Here is a 21378-nt window from a genome sequence, read left to right as displayed (position 1 = left end):
CCGCCCACAGCGCGTGCGCGGGTCACGTGAAGTGCGGCCCGTTGTAGCTGCGGCGGCTGTGACGGGGGTGGTGGCCGAGCGTCTTTGGTGGGACCCGCTCCGAGACTGCGTCGCCTCTGCAGGTACGGCGCCCCCCACGCCGGGCCCTGGGCCCCAGACCCTCCTGGTCTCCCTCGGCGCCCACTGGGACTTCGGCCCGGCCCCTCCTTCTGCGCCCCACCACGCCCCCCTGGACTAGTGCCCTCAGCGCCGAGACACCCAGGCCTCCCGGACCCTTTCGTCCCTCCCTTCCTTCGGACCCCGCCCCCAGCTTCCCTCCTTCCAGAGTGTCCCCCTAGAGCGCCCCTTCCACAGCTCCATCCCGGCGTTGCACCCACACAGGACTCCCTTTTCTGGGCCCGCCCCTCCCCCAGGACCCGGCCGACCTGGGGCCCCAGCACTCCGAGCGCGGGTCCCACTCTCCCAGACCTGACCCAGGTGCTCCGCACGAGGCTCTGAAGATCACCCCTTTGTGCTTCTTTATTGTCGTTTCGAAGGGACTTGGTCTGAATGGGATTTGTTGTCGTCGTCTTTGTTCTGGAGTAGAAGTAATTCAGAATAAGGGAGCTCTTGGAGAAAGGGCCCCACCAGTTCCCCAGCGGCGGTCGTTTGTTCGGCCCTGCCCGGTGCTGGAGGGGAAGGGTTCTGGAGACCAGTGAGGCTGTCGCTGTTCCAAATGAACGTGCAGCCCAGACACAGACCGGCGCTTGAAGCCAAACCCAGCGGCCCTCTCGGTGATGCTAGCAGGATGCCTGCCTGAGGGTCTTACAGTGGGCGTCGCCAGCCAGGGCTCAGGACTTTGGTAGACCTTGATCTGAATTCCCACAGCCCAATTCTTCACTTTACCTCGGTAAGCCTCAGTTTCCCCGTCTGTAAACTGGGAACGATTAAAACTCTGCCTCGTAAGGTTGATGAGAGGGCAAGTCCGATGATGGGAATAAAGCACTTAGCGGAGTCTTTTGCATAAAGCCAGCTCTCAGTTTTAACCCTGAGCACTACAAATAGACAAGAGCTAACGTTGAACACTGAATTATAGTGGCTAATAGCCAAGGTTTATGGAGCAGTTATGTTCTGGGCTCTGTTCTGAGTGCTTTTTACATATGGTCTGCTTTAATTCTCATTATAATCTTAGGCAGGAACTATTAGCCCCATGTTTACAGGTGATGTAAGGAAAGCTTAGGTGAAGTAATGTCACCTTCACCCAAGACACACAGCTCTTATATGGGGAGCATGGATTCGAATCCAGGATGTCTATTTTCAGAGTCTGTGGTTATAATCACTACAGTAATGTTCCAGGGGCATAGAGTTCAACAAATTGGTATTTTTTTAGCAGATTTTTTCTTTTTGAGATAAAATTCACATAACATAAAAGTCACCATTTTAGCCATTTAAACATGTAGTGCTCATAGCAGCATATTCATGGTGTACAGTCCTCACCACTATTTAATTCCAGAACATTCTTATCATCCCCCAAAGAAATCCCACCCCATTAGCAGTCGCTTGCCATTTCCCACTCCCCCTGTCCTGTGGCAGCCCTAATCTACTTTCTGTCTCTGGATTTGCCTTTTCTGGACATTTCATATACATAGACTCCTGTGATGTGTCGCCTTTTGTCTGGCTTCTTTTGCTCAGCATACTGTTCTCAAGGTTTGTCCATGGCATAGCATGTATCCATACTTCATTCTTTTTATTGCTGAATAATATTTCGTTATGTGGATAGACCACATTGTTTATCCATTCCTCTGTTGTTGGACATTTGGGTTGTTACCACTTTTTAGCTAGTGAATAATGCTGCTATGAACACAGCTGTACAAGTTTTTGTGTGAGCCTAAGTCTTTGGTTGTCTTGGGTCTATATCTAGGAGTAGATGCTATTATTATTATTTATTTATTTATTTATTTATTTTTTTGCTGGGCTTCTCACTGTTGTGGCCTCTCCCGTTGCGGAGCACAGGCCCCAGACGCGCAGGCTCAGCGGCCATGGCTCACGGGCCCAGCCGCTCCATGGCATATGGGATCCTCCCGGACCGGGGCACCAACCCGTGTCCCCTGCATCCGCAGGCGGACTCTCAACCACTGCGCCACCAGGGAAGCCCCCGATGCTATTATTATTTTAATTCCCGCTGCACAAAGGGAGACCTGAAACTGAGGGTTATCGGATCTTGGATGAGAACTCCCGTGTTCTGCTCTTTCCATGCAATGCATCGTAGTGGTATACTGAAACTTGGCAAAGGAAGGTAAGGAAATTCCAAAAAGTCATGATACACCAATAATAACTTCGTCAAAGTGCTGATGCAAAGTTTGAGAAGCTTCTCAAGTTTTCTCTCCCCGAGAGGGAAGTTTGAACTTTGAACACAAAGCCTTATTTGCTTCTGTTTATTAAATAAATATCATATACCTAGCACCATGCCAGGTGCTGAGGAGGAATAGTAAAGATGGATGTGATCCCAGCCTCACACCATCACAAGGCTGTGGGAGGATTAAAGAATTAAATCTGAAAAAACAAAACTGTAAAGAAAGTTTTGGAAAATAATATGGGAAAATATCTTTATGACTTGGGACTAGGATGGGATTTCTGAAATAAAACATGACAAGCACAAACCATGCAGGGAAAAGATAGATAAATTTGACTACATTAATATTAAGACATTCAGTTCATCAAAAGCACTACAAAGAGACAAAGCATACAGAGAACCAGTATCTACAATATGGAAAGAATTCTTATAACTCTCAAAGAAAAAGAAGACAACACGTCAAAAGCTAGGAACAGGCATTTCATAGATGAGAAAACACAACAGCACATAAACATCAAAAGAGTGCCACTCAGCCTTATTAGTAGTCAGGAAATGCCAATGAAAACCATGGTGAGATCCCATTTCACAGCCAGCCTTTGGCAGGAGGTGAACTGTTAGACGTTGCCAGCCATCGAGAGGAGGCAGCGTGTGCTCACACTTGCTGCTGGTGGGCGTGTAAATTGGTGCAGCCGCTATGGCAACATCTCGTTGTACGCATGGATGCCCTGTGGCCCAGCAGTTTGACTCATAGGCCTATCCCTTCGAGAAGCTCTTGTACACGTGCCCAGGAGACATGCACGAGAAGGTTCATGGCAGTGCCGTTCATAATTGTAAAGTCAAAACCAACAAGAACAACCCATCAGCAGTAGAATGGTTACATGAATTGTGTGTCTGTACCGTGAGGTAGCGCGGCAGTGAGAGTATATGGCCTGTAGCTACGGAGGCGTGGGTGAGTCTCCGAAACAGCGCGGAGTGAAAGAAGGCACCCAAGGATACTTCGGGTTTGATTCCTTTATGTAAAGGTCAGAACCGGGGAAAACGGAATATTTCAGAATCCATGCTGCAGTAATAGTACAACTCTTAAAAAAAAATGAAGCAAGGGAATATTACATCAGAATTTAGGAGATTGATTACCAAACCCACCCCGGGTGGCAGAAGGGGATGTGACCAGGGAGGAAGCATCGGGGCTTCTAAGACTCTGCTTTGATTTGTGAAGTAGGGTGTCTGTGTGGGTGTTTTGTTCATTACTCTTTGAACTGTGCATAATAGGTTTTACAACTTCTGTGTACAATTTCCAATTTTCTTAAATTACAGAAAAATTAGTTTTAGATATATTTCCTGCCCTCAAGAGGCCTGTGTTCTAGTTGAGGAACCAAGATAGAGTCCAGTTACTGCACTGCTCCGCATTCTGTTTAAGTGTTTAAGTGTCACGTGGGGGAGAGAGACGGAGGGGAACTCATGCTGGTGGGTGTGGAGACCTGGGAAGGGAAGGGAAGAGGCACGTGGGTCTCCTGTCCATCGGTCCATCCCCAGGGCTGCCGTGTCGTGGTGCTTGTCAGCGAGTCCTGGGACTGAGCTGGGGAGAAGGGATGGGACTTGAGCTGGTCTTGCGAGGAGAGACAGGATGGGAGTGCTGAGAGCAAGGCTCTGAATGAAGTGAGATTTCTATTAAAGTTTAAAGTCCTAACCCTGCAGCCTTACTGGAAAGTGCTGGCTGTTCACGAGGGTGATGAGGACGGCCTCAGCCAGTCGAAGATCTGAGGAGCCTCTGAGGATACTTTCTGCTTCCTGAATACAGGTTTTGGTTTGAGGGATGTTTCAGGATTTGCAACTTGTCTCTATACTGTCTTAAAAACTAGACTGACAGTCTGTCCGTCCCTCCATCTTAATTTCCTATGACTGCTGTAACAACTTGCTACAAGCTCAGTGGCTTAAAACAAGACATAGTTATTCTCTTACAGTTCTGGAGATCAGAAGTCTCAAGTCAGTCCCACTGGACTAAAGCCAGGGTGTCAGCACGCTTGTGTCACTTGGGGAGGCTCTGGAGAGGATCCATATCCTGGCCTTTGCCAGATTCTGGAGGTGTCTGCCTTGCTTGACCTGTGACCCCTCTCCTCTCGGCATCTTTAATCCAGCAGCCTCTGGTCTTTAAATCTCCCTCGCACTCTCTGACCTCTGCTTCTTGGTCACAACTCCTTCTCTGACTCTGACCCTTCTGCCTCCATCTAATAAGGACACGTGTGATCACATTGGACCCACCTGGATAATGCAGGATCATCCCGCCATCTCAAGATCCTTAATCTTCAAGGTCCCCTTGCTACATGAGGTGACATGTTTGTGGGGCATGAGGATTAGGATGTGGGCATGTTGGAGGGCCGTTATCTACCGCCCCCACTACCTTTTGTTTGGTGGTGTTTTAATTGTCTTTTTTCCATCATACTTGCTTTATTTTCTTCGAAAACATTTGGGACCATCTGTCTTATGTTCTTGTAGCATCACCCCCAGGTAGCATTCATTTGGATAGCCTGGGGATGCCTGTGTTTCAGCCGAGACACTGCTCCCAGAGCTCTTTGATTCCCGAAGGGTTTTGTATTAGGTCTGAGCGCCTTTTACGCGGTGAAGTTGAGTCAGCTAAACTGTAGGTCAGGATAATGTTACAGGCACAGCAGCCGCGCTTTGAAGACGTGACTTTGCTCCTGGAGTCTTGACCATAGTTTTCCTATGATGCCTTCATAGTTGTGATGTTACCTCAAAGGGGTTTTTTTAGGCTTTCTTGGAGCAGTTTTGGGTTTATAATAAAATCGATAGGAAGGTACGGAGACCCCATACACTACCTACTCCGGCCCATGCAGGGCCTCCCCTGTACCAGCATCACTCGCCAGAGTGGTGCTGCTTCTACTGAGGGCGAGTCCACCCTGACACGTCATCATCACTCAAATTCCGTGGTTTACCTAAGGGTCCTTTAGCCCTGATGAATATTGCCCTGGAGAAGTAGAACATGCCTAGAAGACAGGAGGGAATTGCACTGCTTTTCCTGTTTCAGGGACAGTTCTGACTGTTGGCCTCTGTTGTTCACTGGTGTTTTAGTTTCCGTAGAGGCAAGAAAACAAGGCTTTATAATGACTTGTACAGGTAGGGTGTACAGGGACCAGGATTTTACTGTGTTTCAGTGTTGCTTTCTAAGTAATGGATTTCTCTAAGTTTTAGACTAGTACCTATCCACAGAACAATGAACTAGTCAACCCCCTAAAGCAAGTTAAAAGCAGCCTGCTATCTGTGCGTACCTTGGTAGCCTTCTCGACCTAAATGTGTAGTAAACCCCTTTAAAACTGCTTCCATGAGTCTTCCTAGAACTGAATGGCTTTGGGGGGGAGTCCTGATTTCTTCTTCCATTAGAAAGACATTATTTTCCATCAGCTACTTACGGATGGGGAGAGGATTAAGAGGATGTCGGGCATGTAGAATTTCCAGTCCTTTGCCATTTATAGTCCATCGAGGTGCGAGCAAATGGGTGAAAATGTCTGGCGTGTCTGAGGAGCGGCAGGGAGTCGGTCACAAAGCCGCGTGCTCTCCATCTAGCTTTGCTTCGTCCCCGTCTGGATGGACCAGGGCCCAGGCCGCCTGACTTCCTGCCCGCGAGGCCACTGCCCCTCCACCGCCGCCAGCTACCTTCTGCGCTAAACCTGATGAGCTCCTGCCTTTGGCCCAACGTTTCTGTGTGGCGTAAAGGCATCTCACAGCCTGGGCTCCCCTCCTGGCCCTGTTTCCACCCCTGGGTGCGCATCCCACGCTGTGAGCTCGTTGCTGTTGTCACCATTTCCCGGCAGGCTGGGCTGTGTGCCTGGGCACGTCTCGCCCCCGCCCTCCTCCCTGGGGAATCGCTGTGTTGCGAGACCCAGCACGGGTCCTCGGCATCCAACACTTACTGCTTTCTTCACTGCTGTCCTAGTAGTTTGTAGACTTTCCTACAGCCTAGTGACCGTGCGTGTTTAGGCTTCTTGGCTGCATCGTTTATTATTCATAACTAAATTGGCATTTGAATTTATCAGTCTTTTGTGAATCTGGTTGGCGTGAGTCAGGTCTGTCCACGTTGAGCTGCCTCTGGGGAACGATGAGATGCATCTCAGACCTAGAATGCCGTCAGCCCTCTGATGATCTGCGATTAAAAAAAAAAGAGTCCAGCAATGATAATCAACGTGTAAGATAGCTGTCTGTGACGGAATTGCAATTTACAATATCGTGACGGTCCCCCCCCGACCGGTGGTGCAGCGGATCCAGTGGGTGGAGTTGAGAAGCGGGGTTGGAGGCCGTGGCGCCGCTGTTCTCTGCTCCCCTCCGATGCCTGCACAGCTCCTGCTGGGCCTGCGCAGGACGGCCCCGGGGGCCTTGCCCACGAGGGGTTTCTGTTTGTAAAGGAGCGCAGGTGTTGGTTTGGTGGTCCCCTCCCTGCGGGACGGGACTGAGCTGAGCTAGGCCGGGTGCTGCGATTTCGTGCAGCAGCTGATCTGGGCGTTCCTGTCTGTCCGCGCCAGGGGCTGTGTGAGGTGCTGGAGGGGTGTGTGGGGAGATGTGGCCCCCCAGGGAACGCAGCCTTGGGTGGCGGGTTTCAAAACCGAAACAGGCACCAGGCGGTGTCTAGGGTGGAGGGAGAGGGGAGAGGTGGCACTGGCGTTTCCTTCCATCTCCTCATCCGTAAGCCCCCGGCCCCAGGCAGGCTGGAAGGGGCCAGCCCAGGACCCGCGTGCTCAGCTGGGCAGCCCGGATCTGCCGGGAGTGTGGAACAGGTGCTGCGGCCGAGCGGAGGGTCTAGTGCTCTGTGGCTGGAGCGCAGCACAGTGGTTTGCAGAGAGAAGGATGAGGCCCGGGGAAGCCCAGCACATGCCCGGGACAGGTCGGGGGCAGGGTGTCTGCTCGCCATCCTGGGTCTCCCTCCAAGCGGTCTGGACAGATTTTGTCCTGTGTGACGAAATGTTCCTTAAGGAACAAGGTGCAGGAGCCGGGATGCCTCCCAGCCCAGCCTTCCACCAGACGGGCACTGGCGCCGCCTGTCTTCTTCCCAGACCAGGTGATGTGTCGCTGCCTGTGCTGGGAATCACAGCACGAGAGTTGTTCCGTTTCCTTAACTTTTAAAACGCTTTGGTCGTAGTTTTATATAAACTTATCCCAGCTGAGCTGTGAAGGAGAGGCATTTGTTTCCTGTTGGTTTTTGTTCACAGCTTGTCCTGGAGAGAAGACAGAGCAGTGTATTCCTGAAGGCCCGGGGCTGGCAGAGGAGGTAAGAGGAAACCACGGGTACTTAATGACTTGAGCAGAAAAATCGGGGAACTCGGTCGCAGTCAGGCTTCTCTTGCTGAAGTTTTTCCTTCTGAGATGTTCAATTCTTGAAAAAAATGGTGTTTGAGAGGGTCGAAGTTCCCTTTACACAGCTTCCCCTTGGGGTGAGGTCATTCCCTGAGGCATACCTGACCTTTTTAGCTGGAACCCTATTACAGCCACTCCTGCAATTCATTTTCCCACAAGTATTTCTTTGGCTACGATCCATTAGTCCTTGATATGTGGGTTTCAATTTTTCATTGAAAACACTTTTAACATTTTAGATGTATGCCCACCTGTTATTTTGAAGAGTAGATTTAATGTTCCAAGTATCTAGTTTTTTGGTCATAGTTTTGTTATTTTGAATTTTATCACATTTTGTTTGAAAAGTACTGGTGCATACAAGTATTATGTTTCACATTTGCTTTCTTCATGGCCTAGTACTTGATTAATTATGACAAAAGGCACGTGTCCACTTTAAAAAATTATTTCAGGAACTCCTAACTTAGGATGGTTGGATTTGGATTCTCAGTTTTTACGTTCTTCCTTGTAAGAAGCTAATGTTTTGGTTGTTTCTCTGGGAATCTTGAATTAGCACCATTCGGGGACAGCAGCCAATGTGAGTGCTCAGTGCCCGGCAGGGGCCTCTCCAGCCAGCACCTGCCTCCTCGGATGTGGCTGTGTATTGAGATGGTGCAGCAGGGGGGACCCTTGGAGAGGGTGACACGTCACTACCTCATCGCTAGCATCCGGAAGCTTTGAGAGGTGCTCATGCACAGCAGAAAAGGGGTGAACACATTTCAGGTGGATGACTGTGACTGTGAACGTCTTTCAGAGGATTTGGAGCAGCGCCCAGGGTGTACTGCCTTAGGGGGGCGGACTGACCAGAAAAAGAAAAGCATCTTCAGCCCAGACTGCACTGATCTCGATAGTTCATGTTTTAGGAAGTCTCAGCCATTGTGGTCCATGAAGAAGCATTACCCTAGAGGAGCATGTAATTGTTTTTATCTTATTAAGTAATTGGTTTGTGTGCTTAATGAAGTTTATAATGTTTTCTTTTCTTGACCAGTTTTGGCATCCTTGTTGTAGGAGGTAAGTTTCTCTGAACAGAGCCCCAAAGTGTACAGCACTTTACTTACTGGAAATACGGTGGCCCCTTCAGTCATTTCCTGTATTGCTGTTTGAAAAGGATGTTTCTTTAACTTACTTAATGCCGCACCCACTTAGAGTTACGGTAGGAGTGGAAATTTTAACGTTTGAGGGGTTATATCCTCATTGTGAGGCATTTAGGAATCCTACTGTCTGTTTCTTTCAGTTTTCTGTCATATTTCTTTTGTATGTTTTGTTGGTTTGTAATTTGGACTGCACACTCATGTGCATACTCAACACACAGATATATATCCATATATACCTATTTATATTCAGTAGTTTTTTTAGTTATTTTATGTGCCTGTTACCACAGTGTGGTATCATCCTTACAGTGTGTTCCATTCCAGAGGTTAATTTGTTTTCTCCACTCCGCGAACCTCGGTTGAGCTCAGATTGCATCGCGGTGGAGTGGGAAGGAATTCACTTATTTTTCCTCAAGCTTATGCCAATTTTTGCTGCTATTGTCGGGGATTTTTCTCAGTTTCAGGATTTATTTTTTTCCTATTCTAATGCAGTTTCTATGAAAGGGGCCACTTCCAGAAGTTTTACATAAATGTTTGTTTGGCTTAAATCTATTTTCTTTTATTAATATATAATAAATGCTGTATCTTTGTGTTTGTGCATGTCGGAGCTCCCTGTAATTTAACTGTGGTCCGTTCTGATCTTTTTGATGTTTGACCCTCACTTGATAGCACACAGTGGGCTCAGGCCTCAGTGGCTCCCCGGGTCTAGTCCAGGATGAAGTTCATCAGCCTTGGTCGTGCCCAGCCTTTCTCGGCCTTTCTGAGCACAGGCATCCATACACCAGTTCGTATGGCATTTAAAGTTGTTTTGTTAAACGTTCGTCTCTTCTTCTAGGTAGTTATTTACTTCATCTTTGAGTCCTTAGCGTCTGTCACGGTCCATGGCACATAATAGGTGCATCGCGATGCTTGCTGTGTGAATACTGACAAGAATTGAATTGGGCCTTTCTTTCCCCAGACGTTAAGGGGCCAGGGAAAGGAAATGGTGTGCCAGTGACGTCAGCGAGGTGGAGTGTGCTTATGCAGTATCATTTGAGAAAACCATTTCTTCAAGTTTGGGGAGTATCTCTTTTTAAATATCCATTTATGAATATTATTTAGACATAATCTAATGTATGTTTATTTGATGTTAAGGTTTATTAGAGCTTAGTTTTGTCTCAAATGGGTTGTAAGGTCTTTGAGGCCAAGGCCCTGTCTTAATATCGCCTCTGTTTCTTCTACTTTGTCTCTCCAGGGATAGTAGGCCCTCTGCGCTTGCCGGTTTTGAATACATATAAATTCAATAAAAGAAAGAAACATACCTCTCAGCTGTTATGTGAATTAAAAGGTCTGTGTCTGTCGCTGTGCTGGACCAGGAGCTTTTTTTGGCATAGGATGTTTATCTCCGTAGCCACAACATTTAGCGCAGTGCCTGGATTTTAGTAGGAATTTGGTAACTCTTGATAGCTATGTTGACTAATCTTCTTGGAAGGAAAGAACTTTATAAGCGACAGATGTTAAATAATGAGATCATCAGCTGTCTGGATCCATGGGCTATGTGCATCTGAACAGTTACTGTTATTTGAATGCAAAATTGTTAAGCTCTGATGTCCTCAGATGCCTTTCTTCCCGCGCACCGTGCGTGTTCCTTTAACTTACTAAGCAAAGGCCACCTCTCTCTCGCTGCCCTCCCTTGCAGGCTGCCATGGCTGCCGTCGACAGCTTCTACCTCTTGTACAGGGAAATCGCCAGGTCCTGCAACTGCTACATGGAAGCCCTCGCCTTGGTGGGAGCCTGGTACACGGCCAGAAAAAGCATCACCGTCGTCTGTGACTTTTACAGCCTGATCAGGCTGCATTTCATCCCGCGCCTGGTGAGCCGAGCAGACCTGATCAAGCAGTATGGAAGATGGGCGGTCGTGAGCGGTAAGACATGAGTTTTCACTTCTTGCCTAATCCAAAAATGAAATCATCTTTCCTGTCTAATCTGTGTTTTAAGTTGGATGCATCATTCCTGGAGTGACTGAATTTGATGTAATGTTTTCATGGGATAAAAAAATAAAACTACTCTGTTACGATTATGTGCGCGTTTCTTACCGCCCTGGTCTTGGAAGAATTTCCCTGTGATTTCTGTGCTTCCCATTGTGCCCCCTCCTGTTCCCAGTCCTGCTCCAGCCCCACCTTCCTCCCCTTTGCTTGTCCTTCTTGCTCTCTGTTTTGAAAGTGTCCTTACAAACTGGTACCACTTTCAGAAGCACTTCCCTTATTTTAAATTTCTTTTTAATTTACCATTGTTTCCCAGGAAAGTACCCCCTGGCACTCATTCAAGCCAGATGAGAGTTTGAAAACAGTTTCCCACTGTGTCTCACAGTCAACTTGGTGAATGTACAACAGCTCTTCCTCTGCCTGTCAGAGTGTCTGGGCGAGTATTTGACTAGCTTGTGTGTCGTGGATTTGACCCTGTGCTTGACTGATCACTTACAGAACTCGGTTTATTTCTAGTGTGAATCCTTCTCTGATTAAACCTGGACACAGGGTATTTAAAGTCCATTCTAAAGGTCACACTGAGAAACGAGTTTGCTCACCTTTCCCGGCTTGTACTGTAGGCGCAACAGACGGGATCGGAAGGGCCTACGCAGAGGAGTTGGCCAGCCGTGGGCTCAGCATCGTGCTGATCAGTCGGAACCAAGAGAAGCTGCAGGCGGTCGCTAAATACATCGCTGACGCCTACCAGGTGGAGACTGATGTCATCGTCGCGGACTTCAGCAAGGGCCGCGAGATCTCCGGGCTGATTCGGGAAGCCCTGGAGGACAGAGACGTTGGCATCCTGGTGAACAACGTGGGCGTGTTCTACCCCTACCCGCAGTACTTCACGCAGGTCTCGGAGGACACGCTCTGGGACATCGTCAACGTGAACATTGCTGCCGCCAGCCTGATGGTGCACATAGTGTTACCCGGGATGGTGGAGAGGAAGAAAGGGGCCATCGTCACCATCTCCTCCGGCTCCTGCTGCAAGCCAACCCCCCAGCTGGCGGCGTTTTCCGCGTCTAAGGTAACGCGTCCCCAGTTGGAAAGTGAAATCATCCTGTAGGACAGTGTTTATCACGGTGGTTTGGTCCCGTTTGTTGAGCTCTTTGTCAGCAGCTCGTGTTTGCTTATGCTGTCTTTTTTTCCCTGAAATGACCATTAAGTCTTTTTTTTCTCCTGAATTTCTTCCGAGTTCCTGAAAAATTAAGTCTTTTCCCCTCCTGTTTCAACAGGCTTACTTAGACCACTTCAGCAGAGCATTGCAGTATGAATATGCTTCCAAAGGAATCTTTGTACAGAGTCTAATCCCGTTCTATGTAGCTACCAACGTGTCCACCCCTGGCAGCTTTCTGCACAAGTGCCCATGGTTGGTGCCTTCGCCACAAGTGTACGCACATCACGCTGTTTCTACCCTTGGCATTTCAAAAAGGACCACAGGATACTGGTCCCACTCCATCCAGGTAACAGTGTGTGCTCAGCTCTTGTAATTAGGTTAATGCATTCTAAACCTTTTTTAAATGATACATGGGAATCTGATTGAAGCATGATGCTGAAAGATGAGGATTGTAAATTCTGATTCTCAAACCTTAGAGTGCTCCAGTTTAAGGATCCAGCTCACGTTCTTTGAGTTCTTTTCCATCTTCTCCATTCCCGTTTGTTTCTTACCTTTTTAAGTCCCGCCTGTCTCAGTCTCTGGGGAACGCATGGCATTTGTATTTTAAGCGCTGTGACTTTTCTGACAAGCTGGATGTGCACCCTCGCTGTGGACGTCCTCCCCTCGGCTCGTCGTTCCCAAGTCCTACTGAGCCGGGTCCCCGTGGGGGCTACGCTGTGTCACACTGGCCAGGAGCAGGCCTGGACACACGGGTCGGGATCCCCGAAGGCGCCCAGAGCCTTGCAGAACCCGAACCACCCCCCCCCCACCGGCTTTTCCGCAGTTCCCAGTGCCTGGAGGCTTGGCACCCCTCTCCTGTTACTGCTGTTATCTGGGCAGGCCGATGAGTCAGCCTCCGGGGTTGCTCCGTCAGTACCCAGAGGATGAAATTCTCTCCTCTCCCATTAGCTCTTTCCCTCCTGCTGCCCAGTGTGCTGAAACCTCCCTGGGACGAGCCAGTGAGTCTCCGCCTGCCCCTCCTTAAGAAACGGGCAGAATCCATCTTGATGCTGGTCCCCCTGTAGTGGACAAGTGGTCATGAGAGGAGATTTAAAACAAACAGATTTTTAGATGCTGCTTCAATCTCCACTCAATAAATACTGAAAATAAAATGCCCTTTGGGGGGGATTCGATTACCTAGCCTGTGTCAGGCACCCCCATGTTTCAATGTGACCCTCCTTGCAGAGTCCTCCTAAGGGACCATATATTGCCTTCTTTCATCTCCTTGGATTTTAGAGCCTTTTGCTTTAGGACAGTGGCCCCGAGGAGGAGTATTTGGGTATTTTTTTCCATGAAATCCTGACTCTTTAAATAGGTCCAAAGAGACCTTGGTCATTTTCACAGGTAGTTACTTACGGCTCCAGGCCAAACACAGGACCCCTGTCTCCAAGGTGGCTAAGCTGAAGCTTCTGTGGAACCTGTTGGGAACAGCGGCACCTCTGGGACCCTCACCCCACAGTTCATCGTGCTGGGACCCCCTCCTTGTTCACTGTGGTTCCTGGAATAGCAGAGTGACCTGGGTCTGTTTCTTAAGGAGAATGTGGAGTGACCTATATTACAACACCTCTGGTCAAGGCTAGAACATCAGCACCAGCCGGGGCCCCATCCATCTCCCCTCCTTCACACACAAGGCGTTAAACTTGTGCTCAGTCTCGGGCAGATCCGTCAGTGTTGCGCAGGGCTTCTCCACCTGGGCACTGAGGGCGTAGGGGTTGGCTCCTTCCTTGTAGTGGGACCTTCCTGTGCACTGTGCGGGGCTCACAGCGTCCTGGACCTCTGCCCACGAGATGCTAGCAGCACCACCACCCCGCTTGTGACAGACCCCCTGGAGCAGAGCCGCGTCCGCGGACGTCCTCCCCGTGTCCCCGAGCCTTCCTCGTCACACCTCAAGGCACCCTCTCAGGGTCCTGGTGGTTTTGACTCAGTGCATTTGTTTAACTTAGCACCACTCTGCCCCTCAGTCCCCAGTTTTCTCACACGGTACTAAGCACGTACGCAGTTTTCTCTTTCACCTGCCTTTTATTCCTGGGCTGATTTGTCATTCTTATCCACATTCCGTACTATTCATGTCACGTTAAGTAAAGATGAAATCGTATCACTGCATGTAGGTCTGTCCCGCCTCGTTAGAGAAAGGGGGCGGGTGGGCGGTGATCACATTTCTGTTCCCCAGAGAGTCTAGCATAGGGTCTTATACAAAAGTAGGTGCTCAGTGCAGTAGCACCTAAGGTTTTTTCCTTTTTTGTATTTAATGGGATTGGTGATGTTTGTTGGTTTAAATGATTGCTGATCTATGCATTTTGTTGTCGATGACTTTGGGTTCTAACCTTACAGTCTTTTTGTCTTTCATTTTTAGTTTCTTTTTGCACAGTATATGCCTGAATGGCTCTGGGTATGGGGAGCAAATATTCTCAATCGTTCCCTACGGAAGGAGGCCTTATCCTGCAAAGCGTGAAGCTGGCCGATGGTTGGGAAGTGTTGCCAACTGGGGGAACCTGCAGTATTCTACATTTGGAAGAACACATGTCATTTATCTTCTGCATTTTCTTTCGTTACCAATCATTTAGCATACTGTTGACTCATCATTTGCAAAACAAACATAACCCTTTTAAGAATGCTGTGGAAAAGCCTCAAGGGCCACTTGGAAGGCACAGAGTAAATAACGACCACCACACAAGAACCGTGAGGAAACCTAAATTTTGATGCTTTTTTTTTTTTTAACCTGTTCAAAAGTTGTGTGATTTATGTTGTTCTAAGAGCTACTAGCGATCTGATACTGAAATATATGACTTGTCAGCTCTTACGATTTCACGTGTTGTTTCTTAAGGGAAATTATTTCAGTAGATGAATTACAGTATTGGTTTTCAAATGTTCATCAGGAAAAACTATTTAAAAGTGTTATTTTCTAGGTAAGATTGCTGGTGTCATTAGTGGAAATCTGTATTATATTGTGTAACTCTAGTTGTTTGGCTGTCTGTGTATGAAGTGCTGCTCTTCAACTGATACTTCGTTAGAGAACCATATATGTATGTATGTTGTGTGCATCTAGGCAACTTTATTTATGGGTACGTTACTTTAAAAAAGATTTCTCGTCAAGATGGCTTAATGTGGAATCTTAAGGGTATTAAAATTCTAGATTTTTCCTTTTCATACTAAACAAGGCTACCCAATTTTGTGCTATAGATTTGCCACGTATAATATTACTTACGACATTCTGTTTTTTTTAATCTACTAAGGAATTAATTCATTCCTAGATTTGGACATGTAATAATTGACCCTCAGTCATCTTCTGATTTATAATTACTGTGGATAAGTAATGATTTCTCAGCCTGTGACCCATTTTATAACAAATTTAGCCCTTTAGAGCTTGTTATACCTCGTTGTCAAACACTTTTCTATGTAATATTAGTCCATTCCAGCGGCATTATTGGTGTAAACATCAAATATTTATAGAATAGTAGTTAAAATATGGACAGATTATGTGTGTGTGATATGACATATTGTATCTGTTGAAATAAGTTAGAAGCTCACTCTTGGTTCGTGTAATGGATTTATGCATTATAGTGAATACTTCTATTGGTATGAAGATAATTATGCACAACCCACCACAATATGGGTTTGCACTGAAACCTACTGTGAAGTCTTTTTGGTTTAGGTCCTATAAAGCCAAACATTTTTGAGAACCACATACATAGTGCTTTGACAGTTGTAAATCACTATACGAATATGACTGTATGTACAAATTTGAAATTCACCGCTTAATATTGCAACATTGATGCAGAAACCGGTAAATTGAAATCAGGACTTTAATGAAATTGCTTTCTCCTGAGATAATATTCCATTACGAGTAGGCCTAAAGCATGCTTTTATGTTATGCCCACAATTTTGCCAGTGACATTGCCTTCGTATTTCCAGATCTGACTTGGATTCAAGATCAGAAGTTAAGTTCAGAGCTCTTCAACTTACAGATCAGGCCTTCATCACATAAGAGGAAGAACTTCAGGTGTGAAAATTTACACACTAGTGATACTACGTAGAACTGACCTTTCTAAGATACTACGTAGAACTGACTGTTTTGCTTCCAAGTTGGCTTGGAAGCCTTTATTTTGTCATATTTGGCATTTCCCCACCCGACAATTTATGGTCATTAAGACTAGAGAAAATTTGACTTCATGCCACAATGACTTGAACTTTAATTGACATATAATAAGCAGCAGCAACTTGATGTAAAAATACCATATTTATATCTAAGGTGTTATGTGGTACAGCAGTGTCTTATAGATTAGGTGTTGGATCATTGTTATATGATGAGACTAAGTAAACCATGTCAGTGATGTTTTAAAATTCTCTCCTTGGCAGGACATATGTAAATATGCTGATGGGTGCAAAGTTCATGAAAGATCAAAACCAAGAATCTTCCTTAGGTTTTACCTTTCCCAGAGCTCATTTGAGAGTCATAATCGGACCACTGTAGATGGGGTTTCTTATTAAGAATGTGGGAAATAAGAACCTTTGAAACAGTCTGTGGCCTGAAAACTTAATAAAAGCAGTTGCTTCTGCTTCCTTTGGAAGAGGTTTTGCTCCGTATGTTTGTAAATTGGTTGTTTGGAAAGAGAGATACATTTTTCCCCCCATAGGAACAATTATTTAAAAGTTACAAAAAATTAATCTCTGAACACCTGTGATAGTAACTCATTAAAAGCTGGTAACTCAGTAAGAAAATTGTGCGTAACCACGTGTCTCATAAATCTTTTGAAACTATAGAGTTGATTTCTTGCTCTCATTCTCCTGATAGGTTGAATAAGATGAAGGCTGATTTTGATCACTGACGTTGGCGATGTGGAGGTCACTGGTGGTTTTGTCATGATCCATTTTCATCGAGTGGTGGGGATGAAAGTAGTGGTGGGGATGAAAAGTAGTGGGTTCAAGGAAGAGTGGGAAGAAAAAGGGAGTCAGTGAGTAGAGACAGCTCTTCGGAGGAGTCTGTTCTGTTTTAACCTCAGTTACTTAAAATCTTGGCACATTTGGGAACCAGAGGGTTAAGTGGTGTCCTCAGTGTTGACATCGTTTGCCCTCGGAAACTGGTCTCTCTGTGTCTCTGTCTCAGTATTGGCTCAGGCTGTTACTCTTTAAAATAGCACTCAGGGTTAATAAAGATTTACCTTCCCATGGAATTGTGAATGTTTTATTATATACATGAAGGGTTAGTTTAGGAAGTTATTAGAACCTGGAGTGGTGGAAAACCGGTAGACCAGGATTCTGGGGCTCTCAGCCTTCCTTGGTCAATTTCCAGGCCACCTCCTGTCATGCCCCAGGCCCCCTGCGGTTTCTAGGATTTTCAGGAGCTGGCAGCCGTCTCTCTTCCCCCGCTTCCGACTTCACTATCACGTGACAAGGATGTTTGCAACTCATCAGCCTACCTCTGTTCCTAACAGTTGGGCTTTGTATTCAATGGCATAGTGACCTAAAGGGCTGTTAAAAGGACCCTGAGTAGAACAACACAGTTAAGTTTAAGATCAGGTACCTTACGTGGTGGCAGCAGGGAGTGCTTACTTTTGAGGATTTGCAAGTGCAAGGGTCAAGAATTCTCTGAAAGTTCCTAACATTGATGCGACCTGGGGCGGAGCGGGGCGGGGCGGGGGTGGGAGGAGAACTTAATCAGGTGTGGGTTGATCTCGTGTAACCACCACATTTATTGAATGTGTGTCAAGCTCTGTATGTGTATGTTTCATTTAACCCTCATCCTATTAGGTAGCTATTCATATCTCTTTTTTGGATGAGGAAGGTGAGGTACAAAAGAGCTGAGGTACAACTTGCCGAAGATCACAAAGCCAGTAGGGGATTCTGTATTTAGCCACTATATCAAATCAGTTTGGTTAAATATTCTTAAAGGGAAGATGCATTGCTGTGGGTTCTAATACTGGGGCCATGCAGTATCTTCATGGTGCCGTGGAAAGTTCAAACAAGATGCAAGCAGTTTTGTCTCACTATATAGCACATCATTTGTCACCAGCATTACGTAAAACAGGCTTTCAGTCCCCCAGTTGTGTCCAATGTCAAGTGTGGACCAGCTCAACATTTAGACACAAAACAGCCCGTGATCTCAATCACCCGGACATTTTGGGGGTGGCGCACTTCTAGAGTTAAACACATTAATCCTTGTTTCTTCAAAAGGGGTAGCCGCTTGGCGTTCGTGCTCCAGGCGAGGCCGCGAGGGGTTAGGAGTGGAGCGGACCGGACTTGGGGTAGGGGTCTCGCCGGCCAGGGTGGGAGTCAGGGGAGGACTCGCATTCTCACGCCCTGAGCAAGCACTTCACCCGCCCGCGTCCCAGGTGCCGCGCGGGTAAAACGGGTAGCGGTTTGCAAGGGACGCGCGCTGAACCCGGCTCTTGCTCCGGACCCCTAAAGGCCCCAGGAGGAGAGCTCTGGAGTAGAAGCTTTCAGGGGCCGTTTCGCCATGGCTGTCCTCTGCAGGACCGAGCCCGGCCCGGGCCAGTGCAGGTTCCATGAGCTCCTGCCCTAACTCCCTACGCATCCCTCGCCGGCCCATTCCAACAGTCCTTTACCCGGACTCCGACCCGGTCCCGCCCCAGGGCCGCAAACTTCGCGAGACCTTCGTCTGTCCTCCCGGCCCGGCCCCGCGGACCCCGGCGTCCAGAGCGCGCACGCAGGGCACGCACGGCCGGCGGGGCCGGCGCTCCAGGCCGTCGGTCTCCCCGCCCGGATCGCGCAGTATCGCGAGCGTTGGGAGTAAACACCCCGCATGGAGATCCGAGGCGTGTTCGCCGCCGAGGCGCCGTTATCCGGGGCCGGGCGGACCCGAGCCTGAGGCCGCCGCAGGTACGTCAGGCGGCCCGCTCCCCGGAGCCGCCGCCTCTCCGGACCCGCGCGGCCGCCCGCGCTCTCCGGCGTGCCCGGCGTGCTCGAGGCCCCGAGGGCGGGGGTCTGTGCTGGCGGGGGCGGCGGGCGGCGGCGGGCGGCGGCGGGGCCTCGTTGCGCTCTGGGAACCGCGGGCGCCGACTGGGCGGTGCGGGGGCGACGGTGTGGGGCGCGGGGAGGACGGGCGGCTTGACGCGCCAGTGCACTGCATGCCTGCCCGTGGGAGCCTCGCGGTCCCCTCCACTCGCCCCAGACCGGCCCGGCTCCCGGCTGGTGTCCCCGCCTGGCCCTCTCTGCGTGTTGACACGCTTCGGTAGCTTGCTCCATTTCACTGTTTTCTTTATCTGAAATACACTTTAACGGAGTCAAACCATATGCCTGGCCCTGGCCCTCCGCCTCCGAACAGACCGCAGTTCTCGGTCTGCTCCCAGAGGGAGCTGGTATCAGATCTTAAGGGACCTCGGTTCTCTGCCCCGTCTCGGTCTGTACGCATTGCTCCACTGATTTTTCAAAAATGCGGCGTAAGAAGCTCGTCGGCAAGTTGGGTCCGGGAGGCTCTGGTTGACTCTCAGAACCAGAATGCCTTTCAGACCTGTAGGATCTTAAAATCTTGCCTTCCCCTGTCCTGAATGTGCTGCGTGAGACGGTTATACACCGTCTTACATGTGTTCATTAAGATGTTTACCCCTTGTTTGGGTTAGAGCCCCTGAGACTTTTGGCCTGTTTGCCTATGCAGATTAAGTTAAATATTTACAGTTACTTTAGATTCTGAAGGACACTTACAAGTGTCCTGGAGAATTTCGTTTCCTATGGCCCTTTAGTCTTGATTGTGCTGGTAAGTAGCGCTCTCACTTCAAGGTCTCAGTTTGCCTGAGTATAAAAATGAGAGGTTTGGAGAACAGTGACTCTTCCCAACCTTTAACCTGCAGCACCCATTTTATTTATATATTTTTTAACGTGAGAGCTTTGTTAAGGTAAAGTTACATACCATAAAATTCAACTGCTTTAAGTGTCCTTATTCAGTATTTGTTGGTAGTTGTTGTTTTAGTAAATTTGCAGAGTTCTGCAACCACCATAACCCAGTTTAAGATGACATCCCCAAAAGATGGCTGGTGCCCATCTGCAGTCTGCCTGTTTCTAACCCCAGCTCCAGGCAACCACTAATCTATTTTCTGTCTCCTTAGATTTGTCTTTTCTGAATATTTCGTGTATTCAGGTGAGATCGTATGTGGCCATTGTGTCTGGCTTCTTTTGTTTCGCATACTCTTTTCAAAGTTCATGTACATTGTACCCTGTATCAGTAAGTCATTCCTTTTTTTTAAATTGAAGTAGAGTTGATTTACAATGTTGTATTAGTTCCAGGTGCACAGCAGAGTGATTCATTTATACATATATATATTCTTTTTTAGATTCTTTTTCATTACAGGTTATTCCAAGATATTGAATATAGTTTCCTGTGCTATACAATGGGTCCTTGTTTATCTTTTTTTTTTTTTTTCTTTTTGCGGTATGCGGGCCTCTCACTGCTGTGGCCTCTCCCGCTGCGGAGCACAGGCTCCGGACGCGCAGGCCCAGCGGCCATGGCCCACGGGCCCAGCCGCTCCGCGGCATATGGGATCCTCCCAGACCGGGGCACGAACCCGTATCCCCTGCATCGGCAGGCGGACTCTCAACCACTGCGCCACCAGGGAGGCCCTTGTTTATCTATTTTATATATAGTAATGTGTATCTGATAATCCTAAACTCCTAGTTTATGCCTTCCCCCAATACTTCATTCCTTCTTATGACCCAGTAATATCCCAGTGTATGGATATAACACATTTTGTTTATCCATTCATGCAGGACACTTTTTTGGGGGGGGGGCTGTGTGGCATGTGGGATCTTAGTTCCCCGACCAGGGATCTTACCCGAGCCCCATGCAGTGGAAGTGCAGAGTCTTAACCACTGGACGGCCAGGGCAGTCCCCTGGACACTTTTCTCAAATAAAAGGTTGCGTTTCCATGTATGATGCAGATGGCCAGAGCCCTTTTTGTTAGAGGTGGCAGCAGGGGTGGCGGGTGGGACTCTTGCCCATAAGCTGTCTCCGTTGTGCTCCCCAAGTGTCCCTTATATCCCTTATATTATAAGGCTTATACTTATCATTGATTATAAGGCTTATAATCAAGAGTTGGTTGCGTCTATAAATAAAGAAAGTCTAGTTCAGTGCTTGCAGAGCCTTAGAAGCACCTAGGGTCCTATGGGATCAAGCAGGCTCTCTTCTGCAGAGTCAGGAGGTCTGAGCGTTCCCTTCCCATCCACGTGTTGTTTGCTCGCATGTTCTGTCGGTCTGGTGGCAGATAGTTCTGGCCCCGCCTGCTGCCCCTTTCATTTGTGTGGCAGCCACAGTAAGTGCCACAGATAATGAGAGGCCACAGGCCCGGGCAGACTACACATGGCTCCTAGCATAGTGCTTTAAGTGGAGCTGGGGTGGGCGTGTATTTGCATCCGCCCCCTGCCACCAGGGGAGAGTTAAGGTACTGGTTATAT

The 21378-nt window shown here is 48.0% G+C and overlaps 1 protein-coding gene across 4 annotated transcripts; it reads left to right on the top strand.

The window, feature by feature from the left end:
- Window positions 1–31: 31 nt before the first annotated feature.
- On the top strand, window positions 32–17127 carry HSDL1 (hydroxysteroid dehydrogenase like 1). 4 transcript variants are annotated; one of them, XR_009530639.1, is made up of 7 exons: window positions 32–122; window positions 7549–7607; window positions 10496–10721; window positions 11402–11847; window positions 12056–12283; window positions 14330–15976; window positions 16769–17127. XR_009530639.1 is itself a non-coding variant. In XM_060084529.1 (7 exons), the coding sequence occupies exons 4-7, from the start codon at window positions 10502–10504 to the stop codon at window positions 14426–14428; spliced, it is 993 nt and encodes a 330-aa protein (XP_059940512.1). In that variant the 5' UTR covers window positions 32–122; window positions 7549–7607; window positions 9776–10144; window positions 10496–10501; the 3' UTR covers window positions 14429–16761. The 4 variants fall into 4 exon arrangements, 3 of the variants coding, with proteins under 3 accessions (XP_059940512.1, XP_059940513.1, XP_059940511.1); XM_060084529.1 differs by lacking the exon at window positions 16769–17127 and adding an exon at window positions 9776–10144 and having other exon boundaries at window positions 14330–16761; XM_060084530.1 differs by lacking the exon at window positions 16769–17127 and having other exon boundaries at window positions 10537–10721; window positions 14330–16761.
- Window positions 17128–21378: the final 4251 nt, after the last annotated feature.

This window comes from Mesoplodon densirostris, chromosome 19 (genome assembly GCF_025265405.1).
Source record: "Mesoplodon densirostris isolate mMesDen1 chromosome 19, mMesDen1 primary haplotype, whole genome shotgun sequence".
Lineage (NCBI taxonomy): Eukaryota > Metazoa > Chordata > Mammalia > Artiodactyla > Ziphiidae > Mesoplodon > Mesoplodon densirostris.
The sequence above is the reverse complement of the archived record's forward strand: the minus strand, read 5'-3'. Positions and strand labels throughout refer to the sequence as shown.

Bases quoted from the DNA above. Each gene is read 5' to 3' on its own strand.
- HSDL1 (XM_060084528.1), top strand. From the start codon at position 10,502: ATGGCTGCCGTCGACAGCTTCTACCTCTTGTACAGGGAAATCGCCAGG. The intron at 10,722-11,401 runs GTAAGACATGAG...CTTGTACTGTAG, and splicing joins AAGATGGGCGGTCGTGAGCG to GCGCAACAGACGGGATCGGA. The intron at 11,848-12,055 runs GTAACGCGTCCC...CTGTTTCAACAG, and splicing joins CGGCGTTTTCCGCGTCTAAG to GCTTACTTAGACCACTTCAG.